Source organism: Gigantopelta aegis, chromosome 5 (assembly GCF_016097555.1).
Source record: "Gigantopelta aegis isolate Gae_Host chromosome 5, Gae_host_genome, whole genome shotgun sequence".
Lineage (NCBI taxonomy): Eukaryota > Metazoa > Mollusca > Gastropoda > Neomphalida > Peltospiridae > Gigantopelta > Gigantopelta aegis.
The window spans coordinates 2391181-2404422 of record NC_054703.1 but is presented as its reverse complement, the minus strand read 5'-3'; the positions used below and the strand labels follow the sequence as shown (position 1 = coordinate 2404422).

The following is a 13242-nucleotide window of genomic DNA, read 5'->3' as shown; positions in this document are numbered from 1 at the left end:
GCTGACCAACAGGCAAATAAAACCTTTACTGTGAAGTCCCAATATGAACTACGAGTATAGTATCGCAACAGCATACAAGTTGAACCCTGATTTTTTTTAAATTTTCACATTTTAACATACTGTGCTTTCATCGCAAGCACTTATGAAAGAAAGCCACACAAAACTTCGTAAATTGTCTATTATTATGTAGTATATTTTCTTTACTTTGATATCGCTTTTAAAGGCTTTTTGACATAAAGTTTTAAGTGTCGCATTGTTACTATTATAGTCCAATGCAGCGGAAACTAACAAGGTCTTGGACCTGATTGAACGAGACTACATTTTTTTTAAATGTCCAATTTTTATCAGCCGTTAAGTTCATGTGGAATTTATTTTCACAAATTTTATAAAAATGCGAAAATAAAGTATTTTACAGTAATTTGTTTTTCTCCACTGATGTTTGATAAATTTTGGTCATAGCATAATGTCCACATATCAATAAGTATATATTAATCTTCAATTTGAACTAGCTGTCTACAAAATGCAGTACCAAGAAATCTGTACATATAGGCAATTCCTTGGTCAAGAAATAGGTAATTTTTAAAAACTCGTTCAAGTGAGACAAGTTTGGTATTATTTGAAAGGTTATTATCTCTAGTGTCTAATATTACATTAATCCTTTTTTAGTAGATGTGTTTTAGTCACTTATAATGCATCAACCATGAATGCAGCAATATTTTACGAAAAATTCTATTATCACATTTATCAGCATATTTTTTATACATAAGTGAGTAGAAATGAAAATCTTTATAAAGAAATAATCCCAGAAATGTCCTTTGTTAATTGATATAACATATAAAAGACATTTATATTTCAAGCAGACTTTTGTCCATAATATTTACATGTTACACATGTACATACGTCCGACACCAAAATATAAAAAAATTTGATCTCCACTTCTGCTAACTGGTTGTAAAATATTACTGACTAAGAAGCAATTGATGTTAATTTTATATGGTTGATTAAAAAATGTAAAAACAATTATTGAATATGTAAATTGTAATAATTGCCATCCTACTGTGCAATCTAATTAAAATTAGCTCCACTATTACATGTGGATCTAAAGACAGCCAGTTGGAGCTCATGTCCACCAATCAAAACCTTACTTGCAGAATCCTGCCAGTGATTTAAAAATAATTTGAAAACATTCCGAATTATCCTGAGGGTATACGATATGTTTCGTGTGAATTACGAATGCCTTAAAACATGTTTTATTTTATAAAATAAATAATTTGTAATGTAAAACTGAAGACTGATTTTTTTTTTTTTTTTTATAAATAAATAAATAATTTTTAATGTAAAATTGAAGACTGATAACGTATTGGTATGGTTCGCTGTACTGCGGCCACTAAAATAGACTCGCCCGATATTTTTAGAATTTGTATGCTCCCAAATAGCGTTATAAAATGCGAAGTGTGATTGGTCAATATTTAAATTATTATTTACAGACGAAATGTTACCTGGACCTTGGGGACTACGCAGTGTTGTTAGTTTTAAATCACTGGCAGGATTGTGCAAGTAAGGTTTTGATTGGTGGACATGAGCTCCAACTGGCTGTCTTTAGATCCACATGTAATAGTGGAGCTAATTTTAATTAGATTGGCTACTGTGGTGCATTTATAGTGTACATCCGACACCATGAACGTCAGACACCATAAAGCATGTTTATTTTTTCCAATTTTGAGGCAAAGTATTGATATTTATGCGATACCAGTGTGATATTAAGATACTTTTTTATAACTAGAGCCAATTATGACCATCATTATTAATTTTTTTATCCATATACGTGGATTAAGAGGAATTTATCGAAGTGTGCAAAAAGCAGTTTCCCACCAAATGTGTTGATTATGTTTTAAAAGGTAAAAATTATACTTGCAACTAACTGTTCATCTCATAACAAAATAACAAACCCAGTAATTGCATTTACTGCCAGAAATATATATATATAAATTGGGAAATTTGTAAAGGGTCACAACTAACATGGTAAATGTGACGTCATATTTGAAGAAACCATTTTCACATTCAGTGGCATCACTTTACTATTTTGAAATTTTCTAGTTAATTTTACAGAGATAATGTGTGGAATCAATAAATATAAAGTTACTTATCACAAATAAATGCAAAAATATTAAAATATTTCTTCTGCACCTTGTTCAGGTCCCTAGTCACCGGGGTCTTCCACAGCCGCAGTTAACCCCATGTTATATGCCTTTAGTTTTAGAATAATGAACTTTTTCTGTGTTGCTGTCATCTCATAGTCATACATGTAGCTAGTGGCAATTTTTCTTGTGTCACTTGTCATTTGTACTTGTACACTAGTCACAAAGTGGCTACATTCCCCCCCCCCCCCCCCCCATGTAGTTATAGGTGTTACCTTGAATTTTTAAATGGTGTTAATTTTTGCACTGAACTAGTAAAGTTTATGGCTAATATTTAAGGTTTCTTTCAAAACCAAAAAACTGCTTTAAAGAAAACACATGGCCAAGAGGGGGTTAGGTTCATGCTTGAAGTGTCTGAAATGTATGTCGGACACCACGGAATTGCTCACATCGTCATTTACAACAATACACATGATACAGACTCTGTTTTCACTTTCAAGTTTTATGGACAGGAAATAAGCTCAGTAAAATGCATGTTTTGATTGGCTGTACAAGTCATGTGGTTGTAAAATCTCGCAGATGTATTGGAAGTACAACTTCGGTCATGCTTAGAATTACTGGTCAGGTTAGAGTGTTTAACGTGCACATTTTGAGCAAGCTGTTTTAGTGCACGCCTGTCATGGGCACAGGTGCCCGCCTCGACTGGCTCCTCCGCCCAGAACAGGAAAGGTTTGGGGTGGGTGAGAGAAGGGACCGCCTGCACTGGCAGGCGCAAGGGAGCACCAGCAGCATGACCAGTTTCGGTGCTATGGAATTTTGAATGTTCCGTAGGATTAATGCCAAAGGAAAAAATGTGCGCAATTTGAACAAAGGAAATTTGGTGCATTTTTGACTGGTCCGCCGAATTGGAAAGGAGGAGCTATATGAGCCGTCACATGGGAAAGCCTACAATTTTTTACTTAGAAAAAAAAAGAAGTTTGTCTTATTTTTTGGTAAATAAAAGGTAATAACTTTACAAAACTAAATCTCAGTTATTTGGGCTCTATCTTAATTATATCTTGAAAAAATACAGCATTAATGACATCACGTTTTCAAAATCAAAATAGACGGTGACAAAATGAAATTTCAACATTATTACCTTATTCTAGGTTACAATGAAATCAATTGATTTGGAATTGGTACTGTTTTTCATTTTATTTTTACCCAGTATTTTAAGTTATATATTCTGATTTTGTTTTTGTTTTTAATCGATATATTCTGATTTAATTTTTAAAAATAACTACAGATCCCATACTTGAATGTAGCCTAATACTAATTAATGAAAGATAGAAATTTAGTGAACTACAAAATTTCACACCAATGTTTTTCAATTTTCTGTTACATATTGCACCCCACTTTTCAAATTCCTGTATCCACCATGGAGTAATTTCATATTTTGTTGGTGTCGTACTGTCGAACGATATCGTTTCATTCTTCGGTTGGTAGTGGGCATGTTGTAACCTGGTACTTGGGGCGGACAAAGGGTCGAATGGTTTTATATTTAGTTTTGTTTCTGTGTTGACAAGTGTTCTCGCTGCTCCATTTAAGTGGGACGGCCAGCCCACTATTGCATTTTGCCGCCCCCTGTATTTTTCTCCATCCCTCTTTATTTTCCCACATCCTACTATATTTTACAGAACCCAGCTCAGCTATTTCATATTGAACACTTCTTTTCACACTGAAAACAAAAATAGATCAGTCAGCACACTCGACATCAAAGAAAGCAAGCCCCGGTGTGAAAAAACTTCAGTAGCTTACGATAGTTACCGTAATGCAATTTAACACTATTTTAACAGCGTCGGTCAATCAGTCTTTGTATTCACTAACTTTTGTCTGATATTTTGTTATCAATTGCAGATGTAGTTGGTCGTAACTGATGATTTTTAATTTGTTTATTTGGTAATTCTTTATAAAATATTAGAAACATTTCATTTTGGGGGTATCACTGCTTATAAAAATAACGGAAGTGGTAGTGTTATCATTAAAAGTATTTTTCTTGGATGCCAGGGTTGAAAATTAACATGAAATTTTGTCATTGAAAATCAAGGTTGCCAGCAGGCCCAGTTGAAGAAACATGTTACTGGCCCGTCTCAAATTCAACTAGCCTTCCGATTATCACATTGGAATTTAACTGCACAATTAAAACTATAGTGGGTTTTTTGTTGAATAATATTAATAACCTTTTACGTTAAAGAATATCGATGAATTGACGTTTAACTTCATAATGAATAAAGCCAAAATTGATATCAAAACCATACCAACTCAAATAAAAAAAATGAAAAAGCAATCCAGTATAAATAAACATCTCTTTACAAAGTACCATCAAATTAAATATATTAAATCTCATTTTCAATACAGGGTAAAAGATAATGCAGTAGAAACAGACAAACTGTAGAACTGCGCGTGCTTTAGTGAACTAGTCTGGGAGTGGCAGCCCTCTTTGTGGCGATGCAAGATGGATGGAATAAACTTTGTGGTGATACAAGAGGGGTGAAATTCCCAGCAAATGATTTCCTCACGAGTTGCTGTTCTCCTAGATAGAGATCCATGGAATCATCCACTGTTTTGCCAAATGCCCATTCGACTCTGCTTTGTGCAAATATGGCCCTGATCATGTATTACGGTTGTGTCATTCAGATTACCTTGGATGTTCTATCAATTGCCTTAAAACTTGTATCACACACAAAAGTTGACCTATGCAGTTTGATGGTATTTTGTAGATAATTTTTGTTTTAATTTACACTGCACTTTTACCCCAAATAAAATGTTATTTGAGACGTTATGGGTTTAAAACTTAATAAATTAATATGTTTTTATATGAATTTTATCTTTATTCATTATGTTGGCGCTGTCAAAATATAGAACATGTTCTAGATCTTCTGCTACCAGATCTGTAGTTTGTGCCGACATAGACGCAGTGTGTTTTGTCACATTCGATTCAGTATCAGTATTTCTTTTTTAACTAGTACCATGCTCGCCAGACACCAAAATCAATGGTCGCCCAACGGACTACCTTTGTAAAATTCTTAGTTGCCCTTAGCCAATAAAGGTCGCCATGGGCGACAGGGCTACTGCTCATTTTCAACCCTGGGACGCCAAATTATATATACACCGCCTTTACAAAAACGAAACTAAAAAGAAGACATGCAGACATGTTATCCCAATTTAGGGGATCACCTTTATTATTTTTTTAGAAATCTTGAAATCTTTATTAAAATAATATTAAAACAAGGGGTATGTCTTTTCGCAAAGTCGACCAATACTCAATGATAGGCCTACACGTAGTCCAAGTACTCAGGCCAGCCTATATCGTAACCATGTTTCCCACCTGTTTTTTTTTCTTTTTCACTTCTGGTTTCTTTTTTAGGGGGTGGGGGGGTTCTGTCCTCCTTTAATTTTTACCCAGCGAGAATATTTCCATTTCCTTCAACTTCAAAATAAGTGTTTGATTCTATGTTCAGTATTATTGTCAACATCTACTGGACTGTATTGATCATATTCATCCAATACAGTTAAAGTTAGAGAACATTGATTTATTAATCACCAGCTATTGGATGTCAAACATTTGGTAATATTGACCTATAGTCTTACAGAGGAAACCTGCTACATTTTTCTATTAGTAGCAACGGATGTTTTATATGCACCATCCCACAGACAGGATAGCACATACCATGGCCTTTGATATGACGTGTTGTGCACTGGATGGGACGAGAAATAGCCCAATGGCTCCACCGACGGGGATCGATCCCAGACCTACTGCACATCAGGCGGGTGCTTTACCACTGGACTACGTCCCGCTCATCATCTAATACAGATACTGTTTCTTCCGTTTCCCTGTTCTTAGTCTTGGTCTTCTATTTTGAATTCCAAAATGTGCCTCAAAGAGTAGACCTGCTTCATGCTCTTGTAAAATTAAAATATAAATCTGTAAGGAAAGAAAACCAACTCCTTCTAGATACAAATGATGTGAAGTGAGTAAAGTGAATAGATATTATAATAATTTAATAATTATCACATGCACGCACGTACATACACACACAGCAATAATAATAATAATAAAATTGGGAGAATTATAAACAATCTTTCGAGAATTGATCTACTATGCCTCCACATGTTAATCTCTAGACCAGCTTATGCAATGACATCATGGCGTATAATAAAGGTATATAAATGAAACGTTTCTGTTACCGTACCACAATGTGTGTGCAGACGACAGTAAATTTGTTTGCAAATGATGGTAAAATAAATAACTAAACATGTAGTATTGTTACAGATTTGTAGAAAATTATTTAGTTTTCAGTATTTAGATTATAAATAGAAATAGGAGTAGAAATAGTGGTGTTGATTGTAGTCCACATAACATGTAGGCCTAACCGAGTGGTAGACCCATGCAACCCGATACGATCCTAATTTGATGTTTGGTCTAACTTGTGAATATTGTACATCTTTCAAAGTATTGATGGTATTGCTAACGATCTCGACCAATGTTCTCAGGTACAAAATGCAAAATAGTAACCAAACACTATTGTACATACAGATATATGCTTACTTCAAACTGATCTTCACGTAAAAAAGATGATGTCATCTTCTAAATTCTTGAAAACAAACGATGCAAACAGCATGTCAACTTTTACTTCCACGTTTAATTATTTAATTCCTACTTCATGCGGTGTATTGTCATATTAAGTGAATCTACAAATGTCAAGCGTAGCCTGCCCAGAGGCAATTGGATGCATTGCAGAGTCATACTTTCTTAATTGATACACAGTAGAGGACTGAATGGGTAATAGTATTCTTGAAGGTGTGAAGATCGGTTATTTACTGCACCTTGTCTCTGTTGTTAAAATACCCCTGCTGCTTAATACAGGTATTTTAGCTATTTGGGATCCGATTTAGGTGGCCGCTGGCCGCGTTAGACAGATGACCGCTTATTACAGATGCATTTACATTATAAATCCTTTGGGAGGAAAGAAAGTGACCATATAAGGCAGGTGACTGCAGATTACAGGTGGCCGCTAGGACAGGTTTTACTGTATTCGTTATTAACTTCATATTGCTTTCTATTTCAGGTGCAAAGACGACGAAGCTGAAGCAGAAAGTACCATCCATTGATGTGAGTACTAATTATGTAAATATTTATATATACATGTATATATCAGAGCTCGAAACTCACAAAAAAATATGGTGGCCCAAAAAATAATAATAGATGTTGGCAAATTATGGTAAGAGAACCACGAGCATGATTTTAATGTGGAATACAAATATTAATAGTGGCTTATAGGTTATAGCTTTAAAGAAGATCGCCCACCTAATATTATTTAGGCAACTAATGCCATTATTTTTTTAATATTTAAGTAGCCCAAACAGAACATTGGTCACATTTGGCGACCTGGCCACAGGCCGATTCGAGCCCTGATATATATACCAATAAATTAAAGGGACATTCCTGAGTTTGATGCATTGTAAGATGTTTCTGACTAATAAAATATTTCTACGATTAAACTTACATATTAAATGTATTTTCTTGTTTAGAATATCAGTCTCTGTATATATTCAATGTGTTTCTGGTCGTCTTAAGAAAGAAAATGGGTTAAGTTTAGGGTTAGCGTTATGAAGAGCATACAGTAGTGATAAGAGTAATTAATTTTGTCGAGAGGTTAACTTAAAAAAATTATCTGCTAAAAAGTTTGGGTATGGTACCATACCTGTTTTATCCTCTGGCAGAAATCCTGCTAATAATCTGTATCCAGTGATGTAAAACTTCCATCGGCGGTGCCATTGTTAAGTTCAATTCCTGTAAATACAATAATCGTGATAAAGAATGGGTAGAGGAACATTTTATGTTTGTGGCAGCACCTAGTTAACATCATGAAATAAGCGTACAACACAGGGTTGGGGGAGGGAGCAAATCCCCCCTCCTCTGGTCCTAGAGCAAATCCTCAAATTCGGGCAAAAACGATAAGAGATATTTGGGAAAAAATTACATGGCTTGAACTATTTTTTCTATATATATGTATACCATCATTTTAACCATAATATTAGTAAAAACTCATTCCAGCCAGTGCACCACAACTAGTGTATCAAAGGCCATGGTATGTGCTATCCTACCTGGGATGGTGCATATAAAAGATCCCTTGCTGCTAATAGAATTTGGGGGGGGGGGGGGCAAAATGTAGCCCAGTGGTAAAGCGCTCGCTTGATGCGTGGTCGGTTTGGGATCCATCCCCATCAGTGGGCCCATTGGGTTATTTCTCACTCCAGCCAGTGCACCACGACTGGTACATCAAAGGCTGTGGTATATGCTATCCTGTCTATGGGACGGTGCATATAAAATATCCCTTGCTGCTAATCGAAAAGAGTAGTTCATGAAGTGGCGACAGCGGGTTTCCTCCCTCAATATCTGTGTGGTCCATAACCATATGTCTGACGATATATAACTGTAAATAAAATGTGTTGAGTGCGTCGTTAAATAAAACATTTCCTTCCTTCCTTTTTCTTTTGCAAGAGTAGAATATAGGTTAAGTGCTAGGTTGATATTTGGTCAGTGTAGTATCGATTCCCATCAGTGGGCCTATTAAGCTATTACTCGTTCCAGCCAGTAATCCTCAACTGGTGTAATTAACAAAGGCTGTGGTATGTACTATCCTGTCTGTGGGATGATGTAGTTTTATATTGTTTTTCAGTTTTTGTTATGCAAGCAACAATACATGTAGGCTATGCAGATTTTATGTGTATTCTAGCACATTTAGTTATTGTTAATTTAATTTAATTTTATTTTATATTCAGGCCAAGGATGGTGGTACGTTGACAAGGTCGTCGGTGCGAGACCATGAGCGTAAGATTGGACACAGACGAGTCGACCATGACGGAGTTGTCACATACAAGAAGGTCAGTGAATTTAGGTCATGCATCAGGTTAGGCCATAGTATTTAAAATATCATTGGAAACACTTAGCAAATACTGTTTAATGTTTAAAAATTGTGTAGTGATCTCTGAAACTTGCATCATGAATCATGTTGCCATTCTGAACAAAATGTTCCCTAGAATGGTATATTCTGTGCAAATTGTAAATCAAATAATTATTTAGCTTCTAGTACAGTGTTATTTATGTTGGTAAACCCAGTGGGTTTCCATTTTAAAAAAATAACTATTTTCCATTCATGTTTTTGTAAATTCGGTTTCATTTCCGTTTCAGAATACAATATGTAATTAAAAATTTAACTAACACAAGTTGTGACAAATTAAAGGAGAAAATGTTATTTATAGATGATTCTTCTGGTACATATTATAATTATAATTATAATGACTTGAACAAGCAACCAACTTCATAGAAAGCGATATGGTAATAATATATATAAATTTTTGCCGTTAAATCAAAGTACAGGGCACAATATTTCACGCGAACCGCCGTTCTGTTCGCGTGTCGGTTACGCAAAATTAAATTTACGCAAACCGCAAGTCGGTTACGTCATGACCTGTAAACGTTCAGAAATTAAAACTTGCAAACTTCACGATTACAGGAAGTTTATTCATGCAGACATACTACTGGTATTCCGACAAATGTTTTAGACTGATTTTTAGATACTTGATGCGCAGCAAACCAGTAAACAACGTTATATTGCAACAGTTGTAACTTGCGACCAGTCTACAGTTTTAAAACAGTTTTAAAGAAATGTGCTCGGACCGCTTGGGACGGCTAAATTTTCTGCTGCTATTTTATCTCTAAAGGAATATATGTAGACATACTATTGGATTGGCTATAATTTTACATATGTTAAAAACAGTTTTAACGTAAACAGGAATTCAAAAGTGTCACAAAAATTGAAATATACTAACATCGCATAATGAGCTTTAAAAAACAACAACATTTGGAACGTCACTGTAGTATATAAGTACCATCGATGTAGTGAAAGTAGCATAGCCACCGCAAATCGCAAAAAGGAATTCCTACAAATGAGTATTTATCTATTTCAAAGGCGTAACGCCCATTACGCACAGTGCGCATGTGCGTAATGCAAAAACAAAATCCGGGAATAGGTCGAGGCTGTCTGTAATTGTTCTATAAAATAGACCTCTTAAAATTGACTTGAAAAAAGATTTTCAAAAATGCATCTACAGGCGTCCTGAGTTTCAAAATTTTCACAGGGGGGAGGCCCCCCGAATCCCCCTGCTCGGGCACGCCTTTGGCGTGCGTAATTCTAAGAATATTTCTGGCTATGCCCCTGTATTTTGTTTCAGTACTGGGGCTAATATTCAGTTCTTTTATAATATTGTTAACTCTAGCAAGCATTAAAGACATTTTAATTTTTTTTGTAAATGCTTTCTTTTGTATTTGTTTTAACTTCATGTTTCAGCTAAAAGCTATGTATTTAAAATATAATTTCAACGTAATTTTGAGGTAACCGATCAGATAACCCATGGGTTACGCAAATATAATTCACGTAACCGAACAATTGGTTACCTAGGTAAAAACCACGTGAACCGACTTCCGGTTACCTCAGATTTCGAAATATTGTCCCCTGAAGTACACGTTAGTAACAAAAAATACATCAGGAGCGAAGGTCATAATTCTAACGAATATACAAAGCATAATTGTCCAATAACTAAGTAGATTGGTTTACTTAAAGAGGCTCATGGTTAACAAACCGTAAACATTTATTTTTAGTCTAATGTTGTCTGCAATTTCTCATGCTACAGCGGAAATAAAGTAGCATGCTACGTTCAGCCAGTCGTTATCGCTAAATGTTTACAAACTATTTTGACTGCTTCCCAAAATCGTCATTCAGTTTAATGTGTAGCGTAAAAATCAGTCTCCTAAGACAAGTGTTGGCGACAAACGGCTGGCTGAATTTATTCCTGGTAAAAAACCTGTCGCGGCTGCTTAGGCGCAATGTACTAAGCAGTAAACCCAGTAAATATGTCCAGCCATTGGGTTATTTCTCGTTCCAGCCAGTGCACCACAACTGGTGTAACAAAGGCTGTGGTATGTGCTATCCTGTCAATGGGATGGTGCATATAAAAGATTCCTTGCTGCTAATCGAAAAGAGTAGCCCATGAAGTGGCGACAGTGGGTTTCCTCCCTCAGTATCTTGTGTGGTCCTTAACCATATGTCCGACACCACATATTACTGTAAATAAAATGTGTTGAGTGCGTCGTTAAATAAACCATTTCCTTCCTTCCAGTAACCCGACACCATATAACCGTAAATAAAATGTGTTGAGTGCGTCGTTAAATAAAACATTTCCTTCCTTCCTTCCAGTAAATATGACACTACATGTTTTGCCAACAGTAATGTAACAGGACTAATCGTCAGTTTTACAGCGTTTAACGTTTATTTTTAGTCTAACATTGTCTTACAAGTTACAGCATTTGACAATAGTAAATCGGTATTATTTTTTAAAACTTCGCTGAAAATTGTAATTCTGTTTCCGACTGGAAATTCCATTTCACAATGGGAATTTCGCAAATACTGTCCGTTTTCCATGATCTCGGGAAAATCACTGGGTCTTTGTTGGTCATGAAAATCTTGCTAAGTAATGGAATTTACAAATATCCTTTTCCAAGATTGGAAGTCATGGAACTTTGAGTTGGGCTATTGAAAATAAACATTGATTCATGGAAAGATGGAAGTAATAGAACTCGAAATAGGAACATGGTTTGCTGTTTAATTAAGAAAAAAAAAAAAGCTGGCAAAGAGCAATACTGTATGCAGGGGTTCAAAAATCCCATCACCCGACGCCCGTGCCAAGTGGAATTTTCATGCCGGGCAAGTAATTATGTTAACTGCATATGCCCGATGACAAGTGACTATATAACTAACACCTAAAACTTTTTTTCTTTTGTTTTTGTTACAAATCTCGGTAAAACCTTTGGAAAGAGTTCCGATTGTTCGAGCATTTACATAGCTCTAAGGAGAACTCACTCTAAATGCTGGAACAATCGGAACTCTTGCCAACGCGTTAACACCAAAACGGAAAACAATGTGTTAAAAAGTTCAATAACAACTTTAGAGTTATTCCTCTTTTACTATCGACTAAGATCGGTATTTCCGCCACTGAATGTTTGACTGAATTCATACAAGTAATCAGTTCGATGATCTTCAAACTTGGAAATAGCATCCAATACACTTTACAGCTTATGTATAGGGGAATGTCCGAGTAACTCTCCATTCCTGAAAAAATAATGGAGACGAGTCCTATTATTTTTCAGGAATGGAGAGTTACGAGGATATTGCCCTACTTAAAATACATCACTGAGTAATAATTTTATGTGAATATATGTTAGTAAGGAAATTAACACTAATGATTTTAGTGGGTTAATTAAGTAGGGTTTCATCTCTCCATTACTGAAAAATAATGGAGCGTTGAGACAATACTGTGACTTCGCAGGTGTATTTTAAATAAAAATAAAATATACATGCCTTGTGAATGCTATCAAAATGTTTAATCCTTAAAAAAATTGTCATATTCAAATTATATATGACGTTAATGCGGTGGACTCTGGAATCTACTCTTTGCAAATGAACGGGGGCGTAAAGCACCTTTATAATTTCTGAGTTCACTTGAACAAAGCATAAATATTATGAACTGTATTCTTAAGATATTTTAGTTTAGATATTATAAACCTTGTAGCAAAAACATGCTTAATGTTTTTCAGTACTTTGCAAATGTAAATCTACGTCCATGTAAAATAAACGGCTAAGGTGAAGTTAGATTTCATTAGCCCTATGCCATAATAATGATGGTGCGATTCTCTCTAAGCATACATGAATATATTAATTTTTTCTGCTTTATTAATAGTTTTTAACAAATAAATTATGCTCAATAAATTAAAAATACAAGGCTGCAATCGATGTACACCCCGTCCCCTTCTGTTGTTTACCAAACATGTACTTTTTAAAAACATAAACAGAGCTCATGTTTACTTTGAGCCCAGCCACGGCTGTTTGCAAGATTTTTCTCAGCTATAAACGGGGTAAAAACATCCCAGAGAAGTGTTTTGGGGCAGAGAATGTTAAATAATATACTCACAATAATGACACATGGGCCAAAATCCATAAACATT

At 35.1% G+C, this 13242-nt stretch overlaps 1 protein-coding gene across 6 annotated transcripts in view; it reads left to right on the top strand.

Moving 5' to 3' along the window:
* Positions 1 to 13242, top strand: part of LOC121373202 (phosphatidylinositol 4-phosphate 5-kinase type-1 beta-like) — an 84917-nt gene that overhangs the window by 1299 nt on the left and 70376 nt on the right. For all 6 annotated transcript variants that reach the window (XM_041499678.1, XM_041499680.1, XM_041499679.1 and 3 more), the window contains exons 2-3: positions 7247 to 7290; positions 8964 to 9065. In XM_041499678.1, the coding sequence (XP_041355612.1) occupies positions 7247 to 7290; positions 8964 to 9065 (146 nt within the window). The remainder of the gene's footprint in view (positions 1 to 7246; positions 7291 to 8963; positions 9066 to 13242) is intronic.